Below are 27,334 nucleotides of genomic sequence, written 5' to 3'. Positions count from 1 at the left end.
CCTAAGCCTCCACCTCGTTTGTGAGTACGAGACAAGTAACCATTTTCTCCTTCATCCAAACTTATTTCTCCTTTGTGTGAAATAAGTTTGGGGGGAGGGTGAAGATGGGTTACTTATCTCGTTTATCCGTTGTTTATTTATTTAGTTAGTTTAGTTTTCGAATAATGAGATTTTGTCTCTGTTTTTGAGCTTTTCCTTGTCTTTTGTTTTTGAGCTTGATTGTTGAAAAACATGAGTTGGATGAAATGTGTGTTGGGCTTATGATATGAATGTTGCTTTTGAAAAGAAATTGTGTGTATCACTTGTGGATTATGCATGAAAAGTTTGAACTTGTGACAAGTGAGTTAAATGTTTTGCCTCCAAGAACTTGATAATGAGCTTGTAAGATTTGAGCCATTGATTGTCATATTATCACAATCTCATTTTGTTCTTGAGTGTAAATCGATTGAGCATGTATGTTGGTCTCTAGAACTTGCCATGAGTCCTCTCTTGAAAATAAAAGTAGATGTGTTGTTAATATTGAAGTGATTTAAGGCCATCTTTGTTAGCCACTTGACCCCAATTGTGCCAAATTCTCATATGATCCTAGTTTACCCCTTTTGTGCCTTGTAGCCTTTCTTTGAATGAACCAATGATAAAGGGGTAGAACTTAGAGTGTTAGTGGTTGCTTTGATGAAAAAAAAAAAAGTTTGGGAAATGATTGAAATTGCTTATCAAGCTTTGATTGTGTGAAAATCACTAATCCCCTATGAGCTCAAAAAGAAAAAGAAATGAAAATGAATGTGAATAAAAGAGCATAAAGGGGAGTGATTTGTCTTTTGAATCATAATCATGATAAGTATCACTAAGGGTGAAAAGAAGAAATGTGGAGATTTAGGTTTTTTGATTGATAAGAGAAATGATGAATTTGACTTGTTCATTGTGATTGTTAGATTGTGGGATATGAGTCATTTGCCTAAAAATACCCTACCTCACCAAAGAGCCCTCATTACAACCATATGAAAGTCCTTTTTGATCATTGTTTGTAGCACATTGAAGCATAGAGAGTTAGGACAAATGGCAAGCTTATGGTAGATTGCATGCATTGTTTCAATTTGAGTGCAAACACGTCCATTCTAAACACTTGAGAGTTGAATGCGTCATTGAAACATTCACCTTGTGAGGATTCAAGCTTGGAGGCTATAATGTTGAACTTACTATCACTTGTGACTTCTTGAAATGCATATCTACTTGTGATACACTAGTGAAATATTTTGAAAAAATTGAAGCCCTTGAAATGACACCAATTCATTCTCACATGTTTGTTATCTTTTATTTCTCTTCTCTTTGTTGTTTGGGGACAAACAACGCTTTAAGTTTGGGGGGGTTGATAAACATGGTTTTCGTACCTCAATATCGCATGAATTGTTGTCATTTTCCCCAATGAATTGATTGCTAATATGTGTTTGTATCCCAATTTTGAGTTTTGTTGAGTTTTGATTCCTTGGTGTAGTTTTGGAGTGATTTCAAGGAAAATCAAGAATTAATTGGAGGATTTTGAAGACATGAGATTGAAGTACGTCTCGAGAGGAATCCGTGAGCGCAAACGGCGATCAAATCCGAGTCCGGACGAGGGAGAACGGAGCAAAACGAGCGGACTGCGCATAACGCCCAGTAGCCCGCGGTCACCACCCGCGGCCGCGGGGTGGGACCGCGGGTCAGCTGCCCCCGACTCAGGAGACACCCGCGGTCACCACCCGCGGCCGCGGGGTGGGACCGCGGGTCCCCTGAGCATCCCACACGTTTGAGGGCCGCGGACGCGGGCCGTGACCGCGGGAAAAGGGCGGGGCTCCCCCAAATGGACCCCAAACGCGATTTTAGCCTCAAAACTCCATTTTTCTCTTCTTTTCCCAAATCATTCACCACACACACCCACTTCATCTTCCCCAACTCTCCAATCCCAAACCCTAGCCTCCATTCTCTACCATTTTTTCTCTCTTCCACACACAAAAACAACACCAAAATCAAATAAAGAAGGGGAAGACTTGGAAAGGAGCTCATTAAGACTACATGATTGAAGATCAAGATTATAGGATTTGTCTATGAATCTCTATCTCTCTATATCTTTATTTATGTTTTCTTATGACTTGAGATTTGCTTTTATTATGAATATGCTTGGCTAAAATCTCTTATCTTAGGGATTAGATTAGATGGATTTGTAATGAATTGATTTCTTTGTTCAATATATATCTTGATTGTGCTTATTGTTATCTTTTCAAGTCCTAGATTTATCTCTTGTATGATTGGTTGGCCACCTTTTGTGCATTTCTAATTTGTGATTTGAATCGGGAGAGGATAATTACAATAGATTAGGAGTTTGATACATATCATCTCAATAAACCGGGAGGTTGAGAGTTGGGTGAGGGCTTGTTGATCCTTTGTGCTCTTGGGAGTTATAGGTTAGAAATTGACCGGGGACGGCAATTATGACCCGTAATCTACTGTTTTAGTCGTCCGGGAGGGGGCTAAAACTAGTGGGGAGATCGCCCTAGATAAGTAGGCCATATCAAGATTTAAATTGATTTAGATTGAAGTTCATTACGATCTATCGAAATCTAGTCCCTAGGATAACTTTCATTCAAGTCATTCCCCAATTTATTCACTAAGTTTATGTTATTGTTATTTACTTTTCTTGCTTTATTTAGTTTTGTTTTAGTTATCAATACCTCTTGAACTTTGGTTGTCTAAATAGATTGAAAACAACTTATTAATAATATTTAGAAGTTTAAATTCACCAATCCTTGTGGAATACGACCTTGCTTCCCTTATATTGCAACTACACCGTACACTTGCGGCGTGGTGAAAATAATAGCGAACAACGTTGTAAACCCAACTCTAATATATGCCTTGTGCAATTAGCTTTAACTGTGCAACAAATAACTAATTTCTATGCAACAACTCACATTACAATATTTCGTGCAACTAGTAACCTTCAAAAATGCAACAAAAATTTTACTTTCATATTTAGGAAATCGAATATCATTTTCCACATACATTACCACCTGAGAAAATAAGAAGTATCTTTGCAAACATAAACATCAACAAATGCAACATTAACACGTCAATGTGCAGTAACAAACTTATATTTAAATTCTCAACAAAATTAACATATTTCCCACACATCTCAATTGTGTAAACACTACCACATCTCTGTGCATCTTCAAACTCATATTTAAATTCAAATAAACGGTATAATATTTTTCACACAGAACACAATAACCGAGTAACACAATACTTTCATCTATGCAACAAAAAAAAACTTAAATATTTTCCACACATTTCAATTGTACATGCAAACACTAACACATATCTAAAAAAGATTTGATCTTATATGTGCACTTAATTCGTATGATGGTGTTGTGTAATCTTTAACAATGGTGGATTTCAAACCCGATTTCAACCCGCAAATTTGTCGAAATTGTCGCAGATCCTTCTTATCTATAGAAACGATTTGCACAACCGACACACTCTTTCTAGATCGTCGATCGAACACTAATCTTAGCCGGAAAGCTTTGCACGAACAACTCACTCCTTCGAATTACCTCTGCAATAACGTCGTTCTTCGCTAGAAATTCAGCACAAAAGCTTCAGTCTCTCGAAACCGTCGCACGAGCGTTGATCTCCACCAGAAATCTCTGCACAAATGTCGATTTTGATTGAAAAAATCTCCCTAAATTTAACAAAATCTCACATGTGTTTAACTACATACATGATTTCACGTAATAAGTTTCATTTTAGCAAGTCAGCCCTCAATAATTTGTGAAGTATGAATAATAAAATATGAACCACCACAAAATGATTTGTGCAACAACAAAGTCTGTCTATGCAAGTATTAATTTCAAATGCAGCAATTCACAATTAAAATCTCTAAGAATAAAAAAACGCATGGAAATCAACAACACACAATATTATCAAACAACACATATTATTTTTTTTGTGAAACATAATACTTTTAAATTTTTACGCTATGCAACTACATGTCCTTTTGTGCAACATGTTACAAACACAGTCCATAATAATTTTCCATGTCTTTTTTCTTTATGCAACTACATTTTCTTTTATGCAACATCTTATTTACTATACACTAACTCACAATTTAAATGCACCTTTACTAAAAAATGAAAGTAAATGAACAAGAGACAATTACAGAGCATCAAAATAGTCTTTTCCACGAATTTGTGCAACAAAAAAGAATGACAGTGCAAGTAGTATCAGAATTTGAATGCTCTTAGCATAATATCAAAGAACAAGACAATATATTTTCATGCAACACATATTTTCCACACATTTTAATTGTGCAAACATCCCCAACTATCAATGCACCTTAGCTTTGTATCAGATTTATAGCAACTTAAAATGTCGAAAATACAAAAGCACAACCAATCCAACTGCACAATACTATCAATCAACTGTGCCCTTGGAAAACAAACTGTGCAACTTAGCTAAACATCTATATAATCAAAATACATGCCTACCTTCCTCCGATGGATTTCAACTCTCTCGTCATCGCCGTCATCTTGCACAGAAAGACGTCGTCCTTCACAGAATTCCGTCGCACTGCACCGATCGGCGGCCAAAATTTCGCGACCGCCGATTTTTTTTTTGAAAAAAAGCCTACACCACAAATACTCCAGCGAGCAAATCGCCTACTTTTTCAGATCGACGACTCAACTCTTGCACGGATGTTTTTCCAGATCCACCGAAAGTTCAGACGTCGTCCGACTGCGTCAATTTTTTTTCCACCGCCATGGATTTTGTTGCACAGAATGACGACTGCACTATTTTTAAAACGCTAGGTGAAATGTGAAAGTGAAACTGATTTTGGAAGTCAAGAACGTGAATAATTATTAATTATTGTATTACATTTCTACCATTTTAATTTCAATTACATTTAAATTAATAATTAAATTGTGCATCTGCAGTTTAATCTCAGCCCTCTATTTTTTAAAAATTAATGGTTTAGATTAAGTTCCTAGTTTTCATCTTAATGGAAGTTTTTATGTTAACCCCACCCTTTAATTATATATATAAACATGTTATCAAGCATAGTCATTTACTTACGAAGTTTGAAGTACATCTACTTATTTATCCATAAGTTTATAAAGTAATTTTTATCTAATAAATAGTACCAAAATAAAAGTAAATTATGAATTATCGTCGAGAATGGTTAGCGGCTATATTCTACTATTTAAATATTAAAATATACACATACAAATACAAATACAAATAATATACTCCCTCGTCCATGAAAGAACTTTCTAGGAGGGAGTGACACAGGTTTTAAGAAAAAATATTATTGAGTGTATTGAAAGTGGAGAAAAGGTAGTTGAGTGTATTGGAAGTAGTGAAAATGTGTTATAATTAATATTGAGAATTGTAAAAAGTGAAAAGTAAGAGTAATTATAAGTGGTGGGGTATAGTCCAAAAATAGGTAGGAAATTCTTTCGTGGACGTCCCAAAAAGGAAAGATAGGAAGTTCTTTCGTGGACGGAGGGAGTATATTAAAACACGGGTCCAAGGGTCGGATTTGGGGCGGATCCGAATCAAAAAATTCAAGATTCAGATCTAGATTCATTTTATAAACTGAGATTCAGATCCGGTCCAAATTCGTCGAGTTCAAAATTTTGAGATCCAGACCCTGAAAAACAGATCTCAATCCACGGATCTAGGTTGAGTTCAATATCCATTGCCATTCCTATTTTAAAATTCTATTTTATTGTTAAGAAAAAAAAATTATATATATATATATACTATATGTATATATAAAAAATAGACCCCAGGGCCTGAACAAATATTATCACGACATCCTAGCAGCAATAGTTAATCAAAATACACATAACAAGGACATTCCTCACAGATTATCAATAAATCATCTAAGGGATAAATTGATACTGTTGCCATAATATTTACATACATGAATTTACATTCATGCAGGAGATCAGTTATGAGCACATATGACCACATTTTCAAGCCCGAAAAAATCAATTTGAGGCAATTTAACTTCTTACATTGTCCAAAACACTACAATTTGAATATCATACGTTTTGAAAAAAAATGTTAAATATTGAGACATTTTTGTATATATTCCAATACTTTTCGGGCATGATTTTAAACTTGAAATATGGATTAGCGAGACTCGAGTTGCAAATAATACTACTACTATATGGCAACTGGTCTGCAATCTGCATAGTCTAATTGCAATTTAATTTCATGGCAGTTGGCACAGACTCGTGAATTGTGATCTAAATATTCGTGGCCCCACATTCCCTCGTCAAACTCCAGAAAAGAAAAAATGAAAAAAAAATGCGTGATTCACTTTTTGTTGTGGAAAGTTGAAGTTGATAAAACAATAATGCCGGCGAACAGTTGAGCATGAGTTTGTGAGTCAACCCAGTACCAAATTCCGGCGATCCCGGATCGGATCGGAGTTGGAAAATGGCGGACGCTGCAGTTACGTTCCTCCTGGAAAACGTGGCCCAGCTGGTGAGGCACCGATTCAATCTCATCGCCGGCGCGGAAGGTGAACTGGAGCTGTTAAAGAAGGATCTGGAGTCGTTGAAGGCCTTCCTCCGCCACGCGGCCAGGATGCCGGACAAGCCCGAAGGATTCCGAGATATAGAGGGGCGGATCAGAGATGTCGTGTATGAAGCTGAAGACAACATCGACTCTTGCACCTCCCACGCTACAGCAGCGATCAACAAGAATGCCATCCGCCGGCGTTTAAGTTCAAAGCGAGTCAACCTGGCCGAACAAGTCAAGTTACTTAGACAGGGAAAGGTTATTCAGATGGTGGCCACCGCCCAAAGCTTTGCGGCCACAGCAATGGGCAAGGAACCTCAAGCAACTAAGCACGGATCGCCTTCCAAACCCGCAAAGGTAAAACTATTTTCTTATTTTTTTCTAGTTAGTTACAAATATTTTCTATTAATTATTATTTCTTGGATTCGCCATTTTGGGGTTATCATCAATTTTTTAGCATACATGATGATGCTTATGAGAGGGCGATTATTATTAACATTTTTTGTTCCCTTACTACTTAATATTCAGTTACGATTTGTCTGGTGTATCACTGTATGGTTATTTAGCCTAGATAATGATTAATTTCTACTACTAGTTTTTTAAAGGTTTGTGAGTTTGTTAAATGGGTAAAGCATATATGTATATATGGCCGAAAGTTTAGGAATTCAAATGATAAGATAAAAGAACCAAGGGTTGATGTATTCTCCATTGTTTGAAACTTTTCAAAATTAGATTACAAACATGTCAATGTACTTTGTTTGTTACCATAGTTGTTCTAATCTTGTCATCCATAACTCCCATACACAGCTCCAGATAATACGGGAAGAAAACGTTGTAGGTTTTGATGACAAGGAAGGAAAAATCATCAGCTATCTGCTGGAACCAAAGCAGGAATTAGATGTTATCTCCATCACTGGTATGCCTGGGTTGGGGAAGACAACATTGGCATGGAAGGTATTCAAGAACGAACACATTATCAAACGTGAATTCCCAAATCGAATTTGGATATACGTCACTCAAACACCGAATATTCGGGATGTGTTTCTCAACATTCTCAAGGAATTCACCAGCGAAGACATGTCTGGTCTGAGTGATCGTGCATTGATTGAGACGGTTCAACAGTACCTCAAGGAGCGAAAATTCTTGTTAGTCTTGGATGATGTCTGGACTACGGAGGCTTGGGATGCTATCAGAGCAGTCTTGTCGAAGAGCAACAATATGAGTAAAGTCCTCCTCACCAGCCGTGAGAAGGGTGTTGGAGCGAAAGCTTGTCAACCAAGGCAACCGTATGAGCTGCCCTTCCTGAATGATGACCAAAGTTGGGAACTTCTTCAATATGAAGTATATGGAAAGCTCAACGAGTGTCCTGATGATTTGAGAGTTGTTGGGGAATGTATAGCCCATAAATGTGATGGATTGCCACTTTCAATAGTGGTGATAGGAGGAATTCTTTTGGATCAATGTACAAAAGACGAGGAAATAAGTAAGATTAGAGAAGCATGGAGTAATGTGTCCAATGACGTGAGTGCATTTTTAAAAAGAGACCTCAAGAAGGTATCAGATATTGTTGAATTAAGTTACAACAGATTGCCTGATGATCTGAGAGATTGCTTCTTATATTTGGCTGTGTTCCCTGAAGATTATGAGATCTCTGCTTGGACATTAACTCGCTTATGGATTGCAGAAGGATTCATACAAGGACAAAACTTGGAGGAAACTGCAGAGGAGAATCTGAAAGATTTGATCAATAGGAATTTAGTGATGGTTAGTAAAAGAAATGCCAGAGGAGAGGTTAAAACATGTCGGATTCATGATGTGATACATGCATTCTGTGGTTCAAAAGCTTCTCTCAAGCAGCAGAACTTGTTTCAAGAGATGAAATTTTCGAATGGAGCTTTTGACCCTCCAACTTCTGAGATAAATCAATACCGTCGTCTTTGTATCCACTCTGATCTTGAAAACTTCCTCGCTCAAGCAGATAGAGAGAAGGCCACCCGCATCCGATCTCTTTTATGTTTCAATAAGGCACCCTCCAAATTGCCTTCAAAATATGCACCAACCATGGTTGATGGGTTCGATTTGCTCAGAGTTATGGAATCAAAGTCCATCAAATTGGATCAAATTCCTCGAGGGGTGACCAAGCTATTTCACTTGAGGTACATTACTCTATCTGTTGATACTCTGGAAACACTTGCTGAAGCCTTCTCCAATTTGTGGAACCTTCAAACTCTTGTAATCCACACAAGGTCAGAATCACTCAAAATCAAAGCAAATATATGGTTAATGATACAGCTGAGGCATCTGAAGACAAAAACAGTCATTACACAATTTGCGCAAGGGGGTGGCGAAGGCTGTAAAAATCTTCAAACTCTGAGTAGAATATCGCCTGAAAATTGCACCAAGGATGTCTTCACCAGGGCCCCTCACCTAAGAGATTGGGCATTCAAGGAAAATTAGCCAGTCTTTTCAATACCGATTCCTTGGGAATGCTTAATCAACTTGAGAAGTTGAAGCTGGTGAATACATCTCATGATTCAAAATCCAGGGGGTCCATGCGCTTTCCTGAGTTAAGAAGCTGGTTCCCGCCAAAACTCAAGATGCTGTCTATCACGGCTACAAACTTGGATTGGAAGCATATGTGTACGTTGGCGAAGATAGAAACTCTCCAGGTCCTTAAATTGAAAAGCAATGCATTCACTGGTTTGTTTTGGGAGGCTGTTGGCGGAGGCTTTCTTGATCTCCATTTCTTGCTCATTGAAGAAACAGATTTATTTCACTGGAAGGCCTCAAATGTTAGTTTTCCCAGCCTTAGGTGTCTTGTGCTTAGAAAGTGCAAGGACCTCAAAGAAATCCCCACGGGCGTGGCGGAGAAACTGGAGAAATTGGACATAGAGCATCTCGGAAAATCTGCAGTTGAGTCTGCCAGGAGAATAGAGGAAGAGAAGAGAGCAAATGCTGCCAGGTTCAAGCTCACCATCGGTGCTGGATGCGGGTGATGCAATATATCAGGTAACATTATTAGATAACATTTAACTGCCAGAGAACTCTTTAAAGCTGTTTGAATGGAAAGATGCAATCCTTTCATTGTATTAGCGGCTTCATGTTTCAGTGCAGGGAATAATGAAGTGAAGAAGTAAATTGATGAAGTCCGAGTGATGGAGCCAGTCCTTCCCCCCCTCCGCCTAATCTCTTTCCATGGCACTTTCATTTCTTTCCTACAAGTTTGCATTGTGATTTGCAGTAATGTTTGTTTCTGTTGCCTAAATTGCTGCTCTGTTGGACTCTCTTTCTCTGTCCAAGATACTGTTCCACGGTTTTCAAGGACTCGTTTCTCTAGTCTCATGGCTTGTATTAAACTCATCATGTTTGAATGCTGATGATGATTTTGATAATATGTCCATCAAAATATTAACTATGTATAAGTCTCTCTCTCTCTCTCTATATATAGTTTGACTACTGGACTGGAGCATTATATAGGAAATCAGTTATCTAGGGGAATACCCGTTTTATGGATTATAATAGTGGTTGAAATTGACCTGGTAAAATCTTTTAGGGTGTATCTTTTTATGATAATTTAATCATCAAGTGTGGCAATCTTTCAAATCCGGAATTTGGATCATCTCCCTGAATGTTATAATTTATGTATGAATATAGAAATTGCTGAAGGTAGTGATAAGTATATTGAATAATAGTGAAATGCTCACGGCAATGGAGATTTGAGTTGGGAGTCGATGAGAATGGGTTTCTTTCCTCAAGAAGATATAATAATTACAACTAATGGACAATGAGGCAATGCTCCTCTGCGCAATTTATTTGTTCAGATGTTGCAAGCAGCAATTTAAGGATCTCCAAACCAATCCTGCCTATAACACAAGTGGGGCGAGGGGTATCACCTATACAGTGATATGTGTAACTGGCTGCTTTGACCTTTTTATGTTGAATTGCAAATCACATAGCCTATAAGTACGTTCACTTGCCTTAATAGTATCTTCACAAGCTTCAATGGCACACCAGATTTTTCTAAATCCCACATCATGAAATTTGGGGCATAAGTTTGGATCAGAAATATGTATTGTACTATATACACCAAGTCTGGTTTACAGGAAACACATAATAGGATACAAACTTCACATTCAGTTTCTACGCTCAAAAGAAAACCAGAGTGAAAAAAGGTGCAACTGTGCAAGCATTCACATTCAGTTTCTACGCTCAAACTAAACTTCACATTCAGCCATGATGCCTTACCATCAAAGTCTGATAACAAAACGTCCCAGTCATACCACCAAGTCCCCTCTGTCAGCAATCTGTGGTAAAAATATGATCAATGAGTGAATTGCCAAAGCATTTAGCCTAATATCATCACTCACTACTACAATAGTTAGGAGCCCATGTTTGCATACCGTGTGGCGAAGATTCTTTTCCCCATGAAGAATAGACGCGAAGAGGCAGGTCCTTTCCACTGTCCCTCCGTTCTTCTCTCATCTTCTCAACGCAATCAACAGCAACATAATTGCACCCCACCAATTCAACCTGTTTAAGTGTTCCTATGCTTGCAAGCTCCTCATCAATCTCCTTCAGTTCATAGCAGTTCTTGATAATTAGGCTCTCGAGGTTCTCGCAGCAGAAAAAACCAACATTCAAGTACTCCAAGTCCAAGCATTCAATCAGCAACAGCTTGAGCTCAGGAAATTGTTTATCCTCCGGGATCCACTCTGGCCCTTGGAAGGCGAACTGCCGCAGTTTCAGCACTTGAAGACATGGGAGTTTTCCAATATCCGCCATGCGATCCCACGGAAGTCCACATCCACTTAAGCTCAACTTCCTCAGTGTTTCTGGGAAAACAAGACTCCTCTGCAACTCAATCTCTTTACCAGGGATGGGATTCAGCACTGTGAACTTGAAAGCTTCAAGGTCTGGAAGATGATCCAGATACATGTTTACAGGACCCGGTGCTTCAATCCAAATTCCCAACTTTTTCAAGTTAGGCATGTTTTTGAAGAACTCTTCGCTGCAACGGGACGCATTGATGTTCGAAAGAGATTGAAGGTTTTCAAGCAGGGGAGAGTTCCCTCCTTGAATTCCCGGGACATCAGGGAAGTCACATTCTGTCAGCAGGATATGTCTCAGCTGTTTCATGTACCAGATTTCCACCGGCAGAATGGATTTTTTCATGATTATGATCTTGGGATGTCGACGAACAATCAAAACCAGAAGATTCTTGAGTTGGGACAGTGATGCAGGAAGCCTCCCATTGTAGGTTAAAGAAAGATACCTTAAATGAATAAGTTCAACCAATTCACTTGGAAACTCAATCAAATGGACAGTAAGGGCATCCAACACCCTAAGCCAGTCATAAGTGAGACAGAAAGGTAAGGGGTGATGATGATAATGGCCAGCATAAAGAAGAGTACGTCCAGATTTGATAGCTTTGGCAGATTCGTAAACATCTTCCATGCACATTAGAATGTTTTTATGAACAGATAAACGCCTCTGAGTATCTTTACCTCTTAGAGCATCTGCAATTTCTCCACGAGACTGGTTTCTTTGACTGGGAAACTTCTTAACAGAGACAAAAAACCTCTCCTCCTCGGACTTGGTCTCTGCAAGATGCCGAATGCTATCATGCATGCCACAACTCCTAACTCTGCCGCTTGAACTGAACTTGAGAGGGAATACCAGATTCCTGTCAACAAGATCATTCAGACACTGCTCAGCACTGTCTTCAAAAGATAATGATTTAGTTTGTATCAGAAATCCTTCGGCAACCCATAGCTTCACGAGCTTGGATACAAGAATCTCACTGTCTTCAGGGAAAGCGCCCATGTAAAGGAAACACCCTTTCAATCTAGCAGGCAAGTGCTCGTAGCTTCGTGACAAAATCTCTAAGTAGGTCTCTCTCTCTGATTTAGCAGCAGCTTTTGTATCCTCTTCAACAATCTCCCAATACTCCACAGTCTCCATTTCCTGGGAGAGTTGGCCGCCAACCACCGTGATTGACAGTGGGAGACCGCCGCAATGCTCTGCAATGCTCCTCCCTATAGTCAGCAGATTGGGAGGGCAATGCCCATCTCCGAACACCTTCTCACGCAGCAAATCCCAACTTGTTTCTTTGTTTAACGGTTGCATCTGATGACTGAAATCGGACTTAACTTTCCCAGCAATCTTATCCATTCTAGTAGTCACAACTATGCGACTGCAATTCTTGTTATCTGGAAAATAGTTCTTAATTCTGTCCCACACAACAGTATCCCACACATCATCTACCACAATGAGATACCTATTGTCGAGCAAACTATTATACAACTGAAGAGCTATTTGCTCAGCATTCCCAGGGCTCACTTTCGTGGAATCTGAACCATCACTCTTTTGGCCTTTGCTCTCGATTGAAGCCAAGAGCTTTAAGAAGATTTCCCCAGCATTATACTCTTGACCTACGGTCACCCACGATCGGATGGCGAATCTGTCAACTACGTCTCTATCCTCAAAAATACTTCTAGCCAGAGTGGTTTTTCCGATGCCAGGTAACCCCGTGATCGGGATTACCTGACGATCTGGTGTTTTATTCAGGATCTCATACCTGAGCTTTCTGAAATCTTCGTCCTGCCCCACGATCTTCCAACTCTTGCTCGCTCGGCTGGATTTGGAAGTTTTAAATTTTGCAGGCGACGGTTGCTGCTCCACTTTCATAGAATCGGCTATTTCCTTTGCCTTGGCCACGATTGGATCGAGCTTCCCTGCGTTTTCCTTCAAGTTTTCAAGGAAAACGGATGGAGAGTTGTTGTGGCTAGAGATGAAGGCTTCAATGAGATCTTGGGCTTCGTAGACTGTGTCCCTGATTTTGGATTCCAGTTCATTCACCTCATCTCTTATGCTTCTTCTGACGGGATAGATCTTTTCAAGAAACGATTGCAAGGAACGGATCTTGACATGGAAAGCCTTGATTTCTGACTTGGGATAATCTTCATCAGAATGCAAGAGTTGCTGAAGAATCTGCTCAACAGAAACCACCGCAGCGAAAGCCATCACTAGATCAACTTACAATCAATACAACCAAGAATTGACTGCGGTGTGTGAGGTTGAGCGACACCCAAGCCGTTGTTTTCATAGCAAAATGAATTCTGGGAAGAAAACCATGAAAATAGAAAAGGGGGAATTTTTTTTGGGTTAATTGCCCGTAAAAACACAAATTATACCCAAATTTTGGTTTTTAACAAAATTTATCTTTTTGGTCAAAAAGTACATAAACTTTTAATTTTTTGGAATTTGACATGATCCCAAAAGTTCGTTGGTCAATAACTTGATTGTCTGAATTCTGATGGCCAATGTGAATGTACAATTGGAAAGCTATTGACGTTGTCTTTCTAATGATACTTATATTGTTGGGTTTTGGTAACCGAAAGTGGTCGAAAAAAGGAAAAAAATATAGAGTTTCGTGACCTCGACATTCATTCCAGTTTTTTTACTACTTCCGATTATCAAAACCCAACAATATAAGTATCATTAGAAAGAGAATATATTAAGAGCTTTCCAACGGTACCTTCGGATTGTCCATCAGAATTCAAACAATCAATTTATTAGCCGACGAACTTTCGGCTCCGGTCAAATTCCTAAAATATGAAAGTTTATGTATTTTTTGACAAAAAAAAAAGTAGATTTGGTCAAAAACCAAAATTTGAATATAGTTCGTGTATTTATATACAATTAACTCAATTTTTTTTAAGAAGTAGCTACCAGTTTTTAAGTAAAAAAATTTTGTGTTAATAGGCAAAAATGCCATATTTCTTAAGTTGTATATGAAAAATGTCATACTTTATAAATTTAAGCATTTTATACCCAAATTATGTGAAGTACTTGTTTTATCTTTTGATGTTGATGGGTTTGCTTGATTTTTTGTGAAAGTCGCTTGATTTTTTGTGAAAGTCTTACACATTTGAATGATTTGATAGCTATCAGTCATAATAGTCAACAATTTGATAGTTATCAGTTAAGAGTACATATGACCGGTGGATGACTAGATCATGTGTCCGTCCGGCCGGACACATGATCTAGCCACCCAGATCATGTGCCCGATAGGTAAAATCATGTGTCCGCCCGGCCGGACACATGATCTAGCCACCTACCGATCATAATACTGTTGACTAATTGTTGTCGAATCGGTCAAATGTGTAAGGTTTTTACAAAAAACCAAGCACACCCACCTATCGATCATATATACTGTTGACTAATTACTGTCAAATCGGTCAAATGTGTAAAGTTTTCACAAAAAACCAAGCAAACTCATCAAATCAAAGGGCATTGAAAAAATAGGACATAAAATGCTTATGTTTATAAAAGATGACATTTTTCACATATAACTTAAGGAATAAGGCATTTTAAATTTTCATTCAAAAATTTTCCTTCCTTTTTAATTAGCCCCACGCTTATGTGTTAAACATAGGTATGTCAATTCAATTCAAAATTCAAATGATGTCCTTTGTTAGATCGATAATTTAAAGAGGTTATTATTGAAAAATATTCATAATTTATTATTTTTTTGATTTATAATATAACCTTATAATTTGATAATAAAAAAAGGGTAAATTGCATGAAAATACCCCACTTTATACTAAAATCTGCTTTTTTGACAATCTTTTTAATTGTAGCAAAAATTTCAATGAAGTTTCAATTTGTTGCAATTGACTTCTGGAATGATTTTCCGGCCAAACTAAATCTGAGTTGGCAGCCGGACCACCAACGCGAAAGCCGGAATACCAACGTGACATCAAAAATGTCAAATCACACCCACTCACACATTCTTCACTCACCCTCTCTCTCACACACACTCTCTTTCTCAACTTCATTCTCTCTCTCATCAGAAATGCCAAATTTGAGTCGCGCAACCTCTCATAGTCGGAATTCCCTCACCCCTCCCCCGACCTCCCTCTTCGCTGCCCTCCCCCACCAACAGAATCGACACACCAATCGCCTCAAACACAACTCTCCAGTCCTCAAATTTTAGATACCAAATTGCAGCGGCGATTGTTGTGGCGGATCTTCCGGGAGGTATTCAGGCGATTGTGACTGGGGACGAACCCCAAACCCGACGGCGAATCGAGAAACCTAAGCGCGTCGACTCTTGCTGGTCTCCCAAAGGCGGCATCAACAGATTAACAGAGAAGCTGGGTTCGACTTTTTACCCCCAATTGTATGTTTCCATTGAGATTGAGGAAGAGAGGAAAAAAGAATGGAAAAAATAGTAATAATAATAACAATGGAAAGAAAACGTTTCAAAAAAAAATGGAAAGAAAAGAAGCTGAGTTAAAATTTTATTGAGGAAAATGAAAAAAAGATAAAAAAAAACCTAAAATCCCATTGAAAGCACATGGACGCAAACTAATGGGCCGAGCCTCATCAAAGCCTTATCGGCGAAAACCTAGTGAGAAAAACACTGAGTAAGTAAAAAGAGTACCCGTCTATTACAATCAAAGACGGACAATAAATAAGCACGAAAAAAGAAACACGTTTTTCACAAAGTAGGAAACGTGAAAAGAGAAAACATGGAGTCCGACCAAGTCTGGGCCAAGGCCTGGCGCACCAAAACCCTCAAAAAATCGGGACTTGACACTCCAAAAATCCATTATCAAGCCAAGAAAAAAATGTCATCATTCCATACACAAGCTTGATCCGCCAAAAGAAAACCAAACTAGTGGCGGCCAGAACACCACCAACACTGCCATAATCCATCATCTGAAAACCACGCGAACAAAGGTAGCGATGTGAATATCTTTATGTATAAGCTGAGAAATCTCCAAAAAGGGATGAAGCCAATAACCTTCCGGCAAGACCTTAGAGGCGCGACGGTCAGTCACGCGATTATCTTCCCGAAAGATGTGAGAATCTAGATCGTAAGGTGGCCAATGTCGACGAGAATTTTTCTCCAACGATTTTTAAATCGCCATGGTTCCACGGAATGAGAAAGCTGGATAATATACATAGAATCTGATTCAATTCAAATATGATTCCAACCAAAAGCAATGGATCTCTTAAGGGCAATATTGAGGGCAAAAAGCTCGCTTTGAAAGCCATGTCCGGACCGACCGCCAGAAAAATGAAAACAGCAGTGGACTTCATTGAAATGGAAAGAAAAAAAAGTAAAAACAAAAGAATTGGGAAACAACTATAGTCACGCGAAAAAAAAGGGAAGTTGAATGAATTGCCTCCGGATGAAATTAGTGTAAAATGGGTCCCGCTTGTCAGCCAAAAACTAGTTTTCGATTCGCAGCTGGTTTTTCAATTGAATTTTTGAAACCATTTTCTTGTTTCTTCTATATGCTACTCCGTTTTTACTTGGGAGAAAGACACAACTAATCAAAAGCATATAGTTTGAGACTTTGGTAGCCATCACTTTTAAAGTATGACTTTAGGGGTCAAAATGCTAGTAAAAGACAAAGTTACCCTTACTAATTAGTCAATAAAAATAAAGCAAAATTGAAATAGTATTTGACTTGAAAGAAAAATGATAAAACAAAATAAAAAATCAAACTTTGACTTAAGAATTAAAAAAAAAGGCCGATATTCATCTTTCTTCTTCCCCATTTCAAAACCATCGAACCGTTCCCCTTCCCCATTTCAAAATTTCCGTCTGTTCCCCTTTCCCATTTGCGTTTCTTCACGGCGACCGTCGACTGTCGACTTTCGTTCTCGGCGATTCTTCACGGCGCAACCTCCAGCGCCTCTTCTCCCCGATGACTCCAGCGGGCGACGCTTAGGGTTTCAGCGGGCGGCGCTTAGGGCGGAGACAGAGCTCCAGCGGCGGCAACGAGAGAGCTTCAGCAGCGGCGGCGCACGATGGTTCGTAAAATAGTCGGAAAAAAAAGCCCCCTTCTCAAAATCGAAGAGGCATAAAAAAACCCCTTCTTTGCCTTCGAAAAAATCAAAAATGTCTAAGCAACAAGTTGAAGAACCTGCGACGGTGGAAGAGCACACCACTACCGCTGCCGGGAGTCCATCAACGGCGACGATGGACGAGCAAATCGTTGAAGAACAACCTCCAATGGAAGAAGTAAGTTGTCATTTTTTTTATATAATTTCAGTTGGAATTTGACGATAAATGCAATGTGGGAGTTGTAATATGAGGAATTGGTGTTGTTTAGATGATTTGTGTTACAATGCATGTGGTTTTTCAATTAATGTTGCAATTGATTTAGATGAAATTGGTTGATGAAATTGATTATGCACAATTGATGCATTAGGGCACAGTTTAATACTATGTGCACAATTGATAGAATAATGATCAATTTATTGCTTAATGTTTATAGAGAATTATTGTTGTATTTTAGGCAATGAATTGTTATTTATTTGTAATTTTAAATAATTGCAGCGCCGGTTTAAATGGGTGAGGCCCGAATTGCAAGGATATCAAGCGCACACAAATCTTTATGTGCGTGTTGAGGTGCTAACCCGGGTTCGACGAAAGCTTCATAGCATGGGTATGGAAGAAAGGTTACTCGATGGAGCATTTGGACATTTAGCCCAAATGAGGCGCTCGAGCAGCGCCAATAATGCCCTGTCCGAGTTCATTGCTCGAGAATTGCATGATGTTAGCTTCCCAGCGTTCGAGCAGTGCTATTTTGTTGGTGGGCATGAGATTAGGTTCACAGCCCGGGATTATGCCTTAGTCACGGGGCTTAGGTTCGGTCCGTGCAAATTCGACCCAACAAAGGATGATTATGCCATCCCCGACAGCCTGCACATGAGTCATTTTCAGGACGGGAAAGTGAGGGTTAAGATGTTGGAACATGAGTTCAATACGGGATTATTGAGGGATCCGGCTGATTACTTGAACGCTGCCTATATAATTATCCTATACCACATCTTGATTTGTCGTGGGGATACCTTATGAATAGAGGACTGGGTGTGGGCCTTAGTAGAGGACGAGGATGCATGGACGAGTTTTCCGTGGGGATCCTATAGTTTTTCCATTTTATGCCATCAAATGAGTGTGGTGGCAAAACATCCAAACCAAATCCAGAGTACGCGAAGGACATATCATATCTTCGGCCCTGTGTGGGCATTTCAGATATGGATGTACGAGGTCCTCCCTAAATTGGGAAAATTGTGTGGGAAGCGTGATAGCGACACGAGCATTCCTCGCTTCTTGCACTGGGACACGCATGCTGCCCCTTCTGTTGATTTTTCTGAGTTTTTCGATCGTCAGGTAAGAGTTCTTAAAGTTCTTCATTTATTGGGTTTTTGTGAGTTTTTTATGATAATTGTTAACACTTTTTTTAACTGATTTTGTGTAGCTGACGATTACGCATATGGTACCTACTCCTATGGAGGAAGCCCAGGAGTTCTTTCTCAGTGTTGTGAGAGAGGATCATATGACGGTGGTTTTCCAGCCTTCGAAAAGGCATGCCGCCAAGAAACTGCTAGTAGATGAAGATATTGAGGAGGTCGAAGAAGATGAGCCACCTAAGAAGAGGAAAAGAGGGCAACACAAGTCCAAAGAAAATGAGCCACCTAAGAAGACGAAAAGAGGGCATCAGCCTGAGCCGAGTGCAGCGGCCGAGAAGCGACAACGGAGACATTCCCCAGAGCCCGCACAACCATCTACTACTTGCTGCTTGCATGGATTACCATGCCAGCATGCAGATATTGACGAGGAGGCTCACTTTGAGCGCTTGGCTCGAAGAATATCTCCTCATATGCTGCTGGATGACTCTGAGAAGGGTTGGATAAGCCATTTGGCGCATAAATTGCTTGATATTTTTAGGCAAGAATCGGATGAGTCACCCTCTGTCAGTGCGACTCCATCATCAGTGAGTAGTGGCGGTCCAATTGCAAATAGGCCTCTTGTCGAGTCTGAGGTATACCAGAGCCAGCAGAATGAGCAACAGGTGGCGGGTGATGTTGTAGTGGAGACGATAGAAGAGCAGGTGGAGGGTGATTTAGCGGTGGAGCCGCAGCAAGTGGAGGAGCCGCAGCCGCAGCAGGTGGAGGAGCCACAGCCGCAGCAGGTGGAGGAGCACGTGGAGGAGCAGGCCGAGAACGAGCCGAGTACGCCGTCAGTTCATTTTGATGAGGATTCCCCTGATTCAAAAGTGGTGGTCAGATCTACTGGGCATGACTTGGACAATGCCACTTTTGCGGACATCGAGGATATCTCTGTTGAGTTCACCGGGAAGGTAATATTTCATCCACTGTGCACATTCACCTTCATCTGTGCACATTCACCTTCATCTGTGCACATTCACCCTCATCTGTGCATGTCTGTAATATTTCATCCACAGTGCAGATAATTGATTGCTATTTGATTTACATGAGAGAGAGAGTGAAGAAGAAATGTGGCATATTTCCATCGGTGAACGAAAAGTTGACAAAAATTGTTGTATGTGAATTCTATGTAAGTTTCTTCATCTTTGATTATTTTGTTTAGCATTATATAATATGTTTGCTAAATCTACTCATTGTTATATATTTAGACGATATTGAAAAGTGAGTTTGAAAAACTCCACGGACCAAAGCCGACTGGAGTAGGCCATGGGGTGAAAAGCCTCTACGGTTTTTGGAAGCCACCGAAGGGATTGGTGGCAGACGTCGGGGAATGGAAGCATGCAAAGCAGGTATTTATTTCTACTAAGAGTATAATTGTTTATTATAGACATGCTAACACGAATTCCTATTATGTAATGTAGCTTATTATCATATGTAATGTCGGCGGCTGTCATTGGGTCGTCCTTCGTGTACGATTGCACGAATGGATTGCTGAGTTGTACGACTCTTTGGCATACAAGTATGATACTGAGACCGGGGTTTCATTATCCCATCGTGAGTTGGAATTGAAGCCTATTACTCGTCTTCTTCCCCGACTCTTGAGGCTGTCTCACTACTGAAAGCATCACGATCCGAAGCTGGAGGAACTGTATGAGATTCCACTGAAATTGATGCCTACGTCGGATCAATTTTGTCAGACGGACTCAACTAGTTGCGGCCCCTTCTGCACCATGATACTCGATCGTCTCGTGACGAGTACAGAGCATCACCGAGGGTCTATCGACGAGCAGTACCTATCCCAGTATAGACTTCGCGTTGGTCGTCGGATCTTTTCTGTTACTATGTGATAACATTTAGTTAGATTATGATTTGGGATGTTTTGAACTATAACTTAGGTTGTTTTGGATGTGTACGAATTTATCTAACTATTGTAATACCCCGTTTCCCTGAGTTAAATTTAGAATTTATTTTCGAAATTTAGAAGTAAGATGATTCACGCCGGATTGAGAAAAAGAATTTATTTTAATTCCAACAAAGACGATTTACAAAAATATATATATGTAAATTTAGTTATTAAATTTATATACATTACATATTTATTTAATTGAGCATCGATCATTTACACGAACTATTTTATTTAGCGAACACTGAACGATTATTACAGTTTTCATAGTACAACCCGGAAGATTTTTATTTTATTTTATTTTATTACTCCCACTTACTCCTACACCCACATACTCCATCAGCCACCATATGCCACAACTTTATAGCTTTTGTTGAGACACCTCATTCACCACCATACCTTTCAATCATACCATTACCTTTCAATCATACCATCCTCTGCAAAGACACCTCATTCATCACCATACCTTTCTCTACAAAGTCATTTCACTTCAATAAAGGATCTATCTTTTCCCTCACTTAGCATTTTCGATCAATCTCATTTCTCCCTCAAGTTACTATCTAGTTCCAACAAACCCAAAGAAATCCAAGTGCAGAGCTCAGCCATATTGCGAATGGATCAAATTGCCACAAAACTCAGATTTCAGCAACTCAAACCAGAGGTTTCATCTTTGAATCTCTCTATCTATTATATACTTACTCATTCAGTTATGACACTGCAATTGTAGCACATCAAACCTTCACATACTTCAAATCCATGATGACCCATTTCATTCATATACATGTGTTTACAGAAACAAGAAAACATTTTGAATAAATGTACAAAAAAAAAATATAAGTTATGTTAAATCTGCATACATTTTATGTGCATATAGATACATACATGAAAGCATGATTCATTGAAAAAGAAAAGAGAAAAGAGTTCATTTTGAAGCTTGAAATTTTTGTCTCCTGTCCTTGTGTGATGAGTCGAGAGGGAGGTGAGTTTTAGCCCGGTGGCTGCTCGACGCCGGCGACGCCACGGCGGCAAAGGCACCGCCTTTTTCCTCTTCCTGCCAACGAGAGAGAGAGAGAGAGGAGGAATTAGATTTTCAGATTCTATATTTTGAGAGGAAGAGAAGGGAGATTTGGGGGTTTACCTGTGTGGGGCGGTGGCTGGTCGGAGCTGGTCTGAGCGGAGGGAGATAGGGGCGGCGTTGTCGTCGTCTGCCGGAGACAGAGAGGTGAGGCGTCGGAGTCGGCGGACGGTGGTGGTTAGCTCCCGCTGCTACAGCCGTCGGATCTGTGAACAAGCGAGAGATTTGAGAGAGAAACGATGGAGGTGGAGGGCTCAGCGGCGGTCAGTGGCGGTCCTCGCTGCTGTCGACCTGAATCGAGAGGGAGGAGGTGCCGCTGTGCTCGGCCACTGTCAGAGAGAGAGTCGACGGCGGTGGCGCCTATCAAGGCTGCTCGCCGGAAGTTAGAGAGAGAGGAGGCCGCTGCACGGCGGCTCTGCCCGCTGATGTCGGGCGATGACCGTGACGGCGGTTGCTGCCGCCGAGAGAGAGGGAGAAGAGGAGGGGCGTCGGGAAAGGGGCGCGGCGTGTGTTGGTTTGTGAGGTGGGGGAAGAGTGAGAGGGAGACTTGAGGTCGAAGGGAAGGAGAGAGGAGGCGGAGCCGCCGGCCTCCGGGGACGGTGCTGCCGTCCGGTGGCGGCGGCGGGAGAGGCAGAGAGCGAGAGAGGGAGTGAGCGGCTGAGAGGAAGAGAGATATGTGTTGTGTGCGTGAGAATGAAGGAAGAGAGGGGAAATAGGGTAGAGGTTTGGGCTTGAGGGACTTGGGCCGAATATTGGGCCGATTTTTATGAGTGATGGGCCGATTTTTAAATAGATTTGGGCTGCGATTTTTTTTAAAAGCTTGGGCCGATTTTTAATTTTATTTAGCTGGGCCCGATTTATTTTATTCAGTCTAGGCCATTCCTATTTTATTGAGTTGGGCCTCATCTTTTAAATTTATATGAGCTATTATTTATTTAAGCATGGGCTCTATTTCATCTATTTAAATGGCTTCCCTATTTTATTTAATTAGACTATTAATTAGTTTGATTAATTATTTTTAAAGACTTTGGATTGCCTTCAATTAATTAAATTGGGTTTTCTTATTTTTAATTAATTGAACTATTATTAGTTTGATTAATTTATTTAAAGGATAATTTTCATAATAATATTAAATTATTATTATGTGCATATTTTAAGTAAATTACTTATTATATGCTAAGCATGACATGAAATTGCATTATATTTTGCAATAAAACTATTTATGATTTAATTGGTTTTATTTATAATTCCAATTATTAAAGAAAGATGAGTAAGAATATTGTTGGTGTTCTTAACTCAAGAGAAATGTTTTCAATTATTTATTTATTAAATTTTGAAAACCCGGCTAAGTGAATCATAGAATGTTAAGCACTACACCATGACTTAAGATTAGATTTAAGGAGACCTATTGAGAATAGATTTCTTGTAGGCTTTGAGCATCAGAAGGATTAGCACTGCTACTCCGATTCAGAAATAAGGTTAAACGACAGGCTTTGCCTAGACAGGTGGGCATTACTTTTACTATACGTATATAGAGATCCCCTGCGTGACGTAGGCCTCATATGCGAATATATATGAATGATATGTTTTGACTATTTATTCAGTTCTTATGAAATGCTTATATGTTTAATGCCCTTTATGAAAATGAAAATGTTATGAAAATAAAATGTTTATGAAATGATTGACTGCCAAAATGTTTATGTTTTTATATGTATCCTATCTGTGTTGGTTCGCCAACTTTAGAGGAAATCCAATTGGGATCCTATGCTAGACAAAGGTCGCTAGCTAGGGTTAACGTGTACACTTATGGAGACCGCGAGTCGCTTGCGACCGGTCTTGGCGTCCGTGGTAAGGAGGCCTCCTTCCCGGCGCGTGACAGAAAGGAACAGATATGGATCATATGAAGGAAAATGATCGGCCGATCGACTTTATGAAAATGAAAGAAATATTTTAGTAAGCACAGGTCATTTAAGAAAACCCCTGTGTGTTACTGTTATGGCAGTTCAATTTATATATGTATGCATGTTGTATTTTCGGCTATGCCCACTGAGTATTTTTATACTCAGCCCTGCATGTATTTCTAAATGTGCAGGTTGAGCAGTTGATGGAATGGAATGATGTTGAGCGGGTGTTCCTTTGACATTTCAAGAAATGTAACCTTGAGTATACATCTTCATATGTATATCTCACACGTTTTCCGCTGCAAAACACTTTGATTAGGATAACTTTATGTTATGAAGTTGGGATACGTGTTATTGGGTAACCCACCTTAATCAGTTCTCATTTATGTGTATGTTTTATAAGTATCCAAATAATCATATATGATCCTAGCATTTTATCTATGAGTGACATTTCCATATACTTTAATGCTAAGTAATTTTCCATCCCATTTCTTATTGTTCACCCAAAGTCATAACCCCGGTTAACCCGTCATTGGGATAGTGGGCTGTGACAGAGTGGTATCAGAGCGGTTCGTTCGCTCTGGCCCTAGAAACCTTATTCTAAATAGTCGAGTTTAGTTTGATTCTTTATACTTACATGGGTTCATATGGCACCGCTCAACACTCCATTGCATCGTGCTCAATCAAGGAAAGAAGGTAACTGCAGTTTCAACGTTTTAAAGATGTTAATGTTCTAAAATGCTTCATGAATATGTTTATGTGAAGAGCAGGTTATGATGAAATGTTGAATGTTTTGCCTTTCATGGCATATTTTCGCAATCTATGATGTTATGATCAGACGAATGATAGAAAAATTGACATATGTTTTCCCGGAGAACATAGATTGCTATAAGTTGCATGATCACAATTTTAAAAGAACATAGACTACTAGATTAGTAGGATATCTCTACAATCTAGATTCTCAAGGTGATGATGTAGAAGAATGAAAGAGAACTTAGAACGTCTCAGCTCCCTTAAGAAAATGATGGTTCTTTTGAACTACAAAGAGGAATGAAAAGATATGTACGAGGTAAAGGAAAAGCACAGAATGAAAATACGAGATGAATTCAAGGTAAACGTTGCATCAAAGGTTGAACCATAGTCTCTACGTTCGAATGTTCAAGTGCGACGGAACATCGAATCGACTTTTGCTACAGGACAGATTTTAAGAATAGTGTGTTTTGCCTGTGTACGTATGTCTGTGTGTATATGTCTTAAGAGAGGTTTGGGGTTTGAGATCAATAGGATAGAGAACTTTAAGATAAGTTTAGTTGTCATAATGAGCTTATGTTTTGTTATGTATAATATGTTCATGGCTCTTCAAGTTCGGGACGATGTTTCCCGTGTGACTGGGAGGTGATGATGTTGGACCTGGCCAGTCCACATGATCCAAATCTCAGTAGACGTCTTTTGGGTTGAAAACCCATGTGTTTCAACTTTCGATTGAAAAGTCAGATGGGCTCTTACTCGAGGTCATTTTGTTCGACCTTGTAGTTAATCATTTCATACCCTCTGGTCAATCTTTTGATTCTCTTGAACAATTTCTACAACACCTTGTCTTGATGTTGTGTTGAGTTTGAGCCTTGCAACTCGTGAGTTGTCATAATAGATCCCCTTGTTTGATAAGACCAAGAAGTGTTAGTCTACCGATGTAGTATACTACCCAAATTATGGCTTCGTATAATTGTGTCTCATTGTAATTAGTTGAGATTATTAGTCTTTGTCCTATAAATGATATCGACCACTCATTATGATAGAAATTCAGAGTTCAAGCTAAGACCGTAATATAGTGTTCGAGTACGAGGACTTAAGTTAATTGGTCTATGATAGTTTTAAGATAGATTCATAGGAAAGTGTTGTACATGTGTAGGTAACAAGAAATGGGTTGATGACCATTTTGGTCTTTGGAAAATAGGATACTCCGTAAATGAGCCCTAGGAATGAGGTAGGAGTAATGAACCGCCGCAAAAGGACGAGGGAACTTATTCTCAAGTAAATCTCATGTATATAAATTGGAATTAGGAATCCAATTGATATGAGGAGAGACCCGAATCTATTCTAGATCGGAAAGTTAAAGTACTAAGGAATAAGTCGATACCTTTAGTAATAGTTCTTTGGAAGCACCATGATCAAGAAGAGGCGACGTGAGAACTCGAGTTTAGCATGAAGGAGAAATACCCAGAATTATTTCCTGTGGTACAAATTTCGTGACGAAATTTCTTTTAAAGTGGATAGTATGTCATACCCCGACTTTTAATCCCTGATTAAGGGCTTAATTATTAATAATTAGGATTCGGCATCCATTTATGATAAAAACTGGTTTGATTTATCTGATGTGATTTGATCGTTATATATGTGTTTTAATGTGCTTAGTTAAAGAAAATTTTTATAAATGTGGTGCATAAGTTATAATTGGTGAGTTAAGTGTATTTATATGAGCCACATGAATTTTAAATTATGCATGAAGTCATGAATTTTATCTAAATTTGATAGTACATGTAACACCCCGTACTTTTCCCTATGTTGTGAGATAGTGTCTTAACACTATTGAGAATACTGAGATGTCAGAGAGATTGACTGTCCTATTAAGAAAATAGGAATAATGAGTTGGAAATAGAGTCGAGAAAGAAAGAGTGAAAAACCTTGATAAAAAAAAAAAAAAAGCCGGTCGGAGAGACGTCTAGTTTGTCTGTGTTTGTCGACTGCTTTGACGTGATATTATGTGAAATTACGTGACTGATTGATTATGTGAAGTTTTGTTACGTATGTCATTGTGAGCAAGTTATTATGATTTTTATTTGATGATTTTAGCACTTGGAATTTTAATTAAGTTTTCAAAGCAAGTGCAGTTTATTTTTACCGAGAAATCAAAGAATGCCGGTTAATGAAAATATTTCCAAGCATATATTTTGTTTTAAAATTATTTTTCCTATGAGAGGAATATTATAATTGAGTGAGTGCACTAATATTAGTGCTATAATTATTTTATGTGGTCACATGAATAATTATGTATTGGTATTTTATTAATTAGTACATTTCCATAGTTTTTGTGATTTATTTTTGATCACCCTTCTCACCCTATTACTTTAATTTCCCTACCATGTGTCTAAATATCACAATTTGCCAAGTGTAGAGATTATTGAAGAGAGTGTAGAGATTAGAGAGATAGTGTAGAGATTAGAGAGAGAGAGATCAAGGCATTAATTGCCAATATTTCCTTAAGATTACAAAATCCTCTTTAAAGATCACAAGATCATTTACAATCTTGCAAAATCCTCTCTCACTACTCACTCATCATTTTCGACCAACACCTCTCTCCCTCTTTCTCTCACTTTCCTCCATTTTCCTCCATTGAAGAGACCTTCGGAGCTTCCAAAAATTTTACAAAACACCTCAATCCACTCTAAAATCTTCCATAAACACATCCTAGCTACTTATATTCAAGAGAATCATTGAAGAAAGGCTTCCAAGCTAGAGTGAGAAAATGTGAGTTTTGGTGAGAAATTTGGGTAAGTGGTCATATATTCCATAAATCTTGCTTGAATGATGTTGTATGAAGAAAGAAAATCACCTCTCCCTTGTTCTTAAAATTTTCAAAAAATG

The 27,334-nt window shown here is 39.0% G+C and overlaps 2 protein-coding genes and 1 long non-coding RNA gene across 5 annotated transcripts; 2 read left to right on the top strand and 1 right to left on the bottom strand.

Annotated features, from left to right (window-relative positions):
• Nucleotides 1-6,265: 6,265 nt before the first annotated feature.
• On the top strand, nt 6,266-9,980 carry LOC131019681 (putative late blight resistance protein homolog R1A-10). 3 transcript variants are annotated; one of them, XR_009100373.1, is made up of 3 exons: nt 6,266-6,915; nt 7,366-9,567; nt 9,668-9,980. XR_009100373.1 is itself a non-coding variant. In XM_057948269.1 (2 exons), the coding sequence occupies exons 1-2, from the start codon at nt 6,475-6,477 to the stop codon at nt 9,013-9,015; spliced, it is 2,091 nt and encodes a 696-aa protein (XP_057804252.1). In that variant the 5' UTR covers nt 6,321-6,474; the 3' UTR covers nt 9,016-9,980. The 3 variants fall into 3 exon arrangements, 1 of the variants encoding a protein (XP_057804252.1); XR_009100374.1 differs by having other exon boundaries at nt 6,321-6,915; nt 9,673-9,980; XM_057948269.1 differs by having other exon boundaries at nt 6,321-6,915; nt 7,366-9,980.
• Nucleotides 9,981-10,611: 631 nt separating this feature from the next.
• Nucleotides 10,612-13,712, bottom strand: LOC131019680 (putative late blight resistance protein homolog R1A-4). The gene is made up of 2 exons (XM_057948268.1): nt 10,959-13,712; nt 10,612-10,862 (listed from the first exon to the last, which is right to left on the bottom strand). The coding sequence occupies exons 1-2, from the start codon at nt 13,579-13,581 to the stop codon at nt 10,855-10,857; spliced, it is 2,631 nt and encodes an 876-aa protein (XP_057804251.1). The 5' UTR covers nt 13,582-13,712; the 3' UTR covers nt 10,612-10,854.
• A 7,361-nt stretch (nt 13,713-21,073) lies between these two features.
• On the top strand, nt 21,074-24,150 carry LOC131019677 (uncharacterized). Its single transcript, XR_009100371.1, has 3 exons — nt 21,074-21,377; nt 23,221-23,296; nt 23,884-24,150. It is a non-coding gene; the product is annotated as an uncharacterized LOC131019677 (long non-coding RNA).
• The last annotated feature ends 3,184 nt before the right edge of the window (nt 24,151-27,334 follow it).

Source organism: Salvia miltiorrhiza, chromosome 4 (assembly GCF_028751815.1).
Source record: "Salvia miltiorrhiza cultivar Shanhuang (shh) chromosome 4, IMPLAD_Smil_shh, whole genome shotgun sequence".
Taxonomy (NCBI): Eukaryota; Viridiplantae; Streptophyta; class Magnoliopsida; order Lamiales; family Lamiaceae; genus Salvia; species Salvia miltiorrhiza.
This window is presented reverse-complemented; position numbering and strand designations above follow the sequence as displayed.

Bases quoted from the DNA above. Each gene is read 5' to 3' on its own strand.
- LOC131019680 (XM_057948268.1), bottom strand. From the start codon at position 13,581: ATGGCTTTCGCTGCGGTGGTTTCTGTTGAGCAGATTCTTCAGCAACTC.
- LOC131019681 (XM_057948269.1), top strand. From the start codon at position 6,475: ATGGCGGACGCTGCAGTTACGTTCCTCCTGGAAAACGTGGCCCAGCTG. The intron at 6,916-7,365 runs GTAAAACTATTT...TCCCATACACAG, and splicing joins CGCCTTCCAAACCCGCAAAG to CTCCAGATAATACGGGAAGA.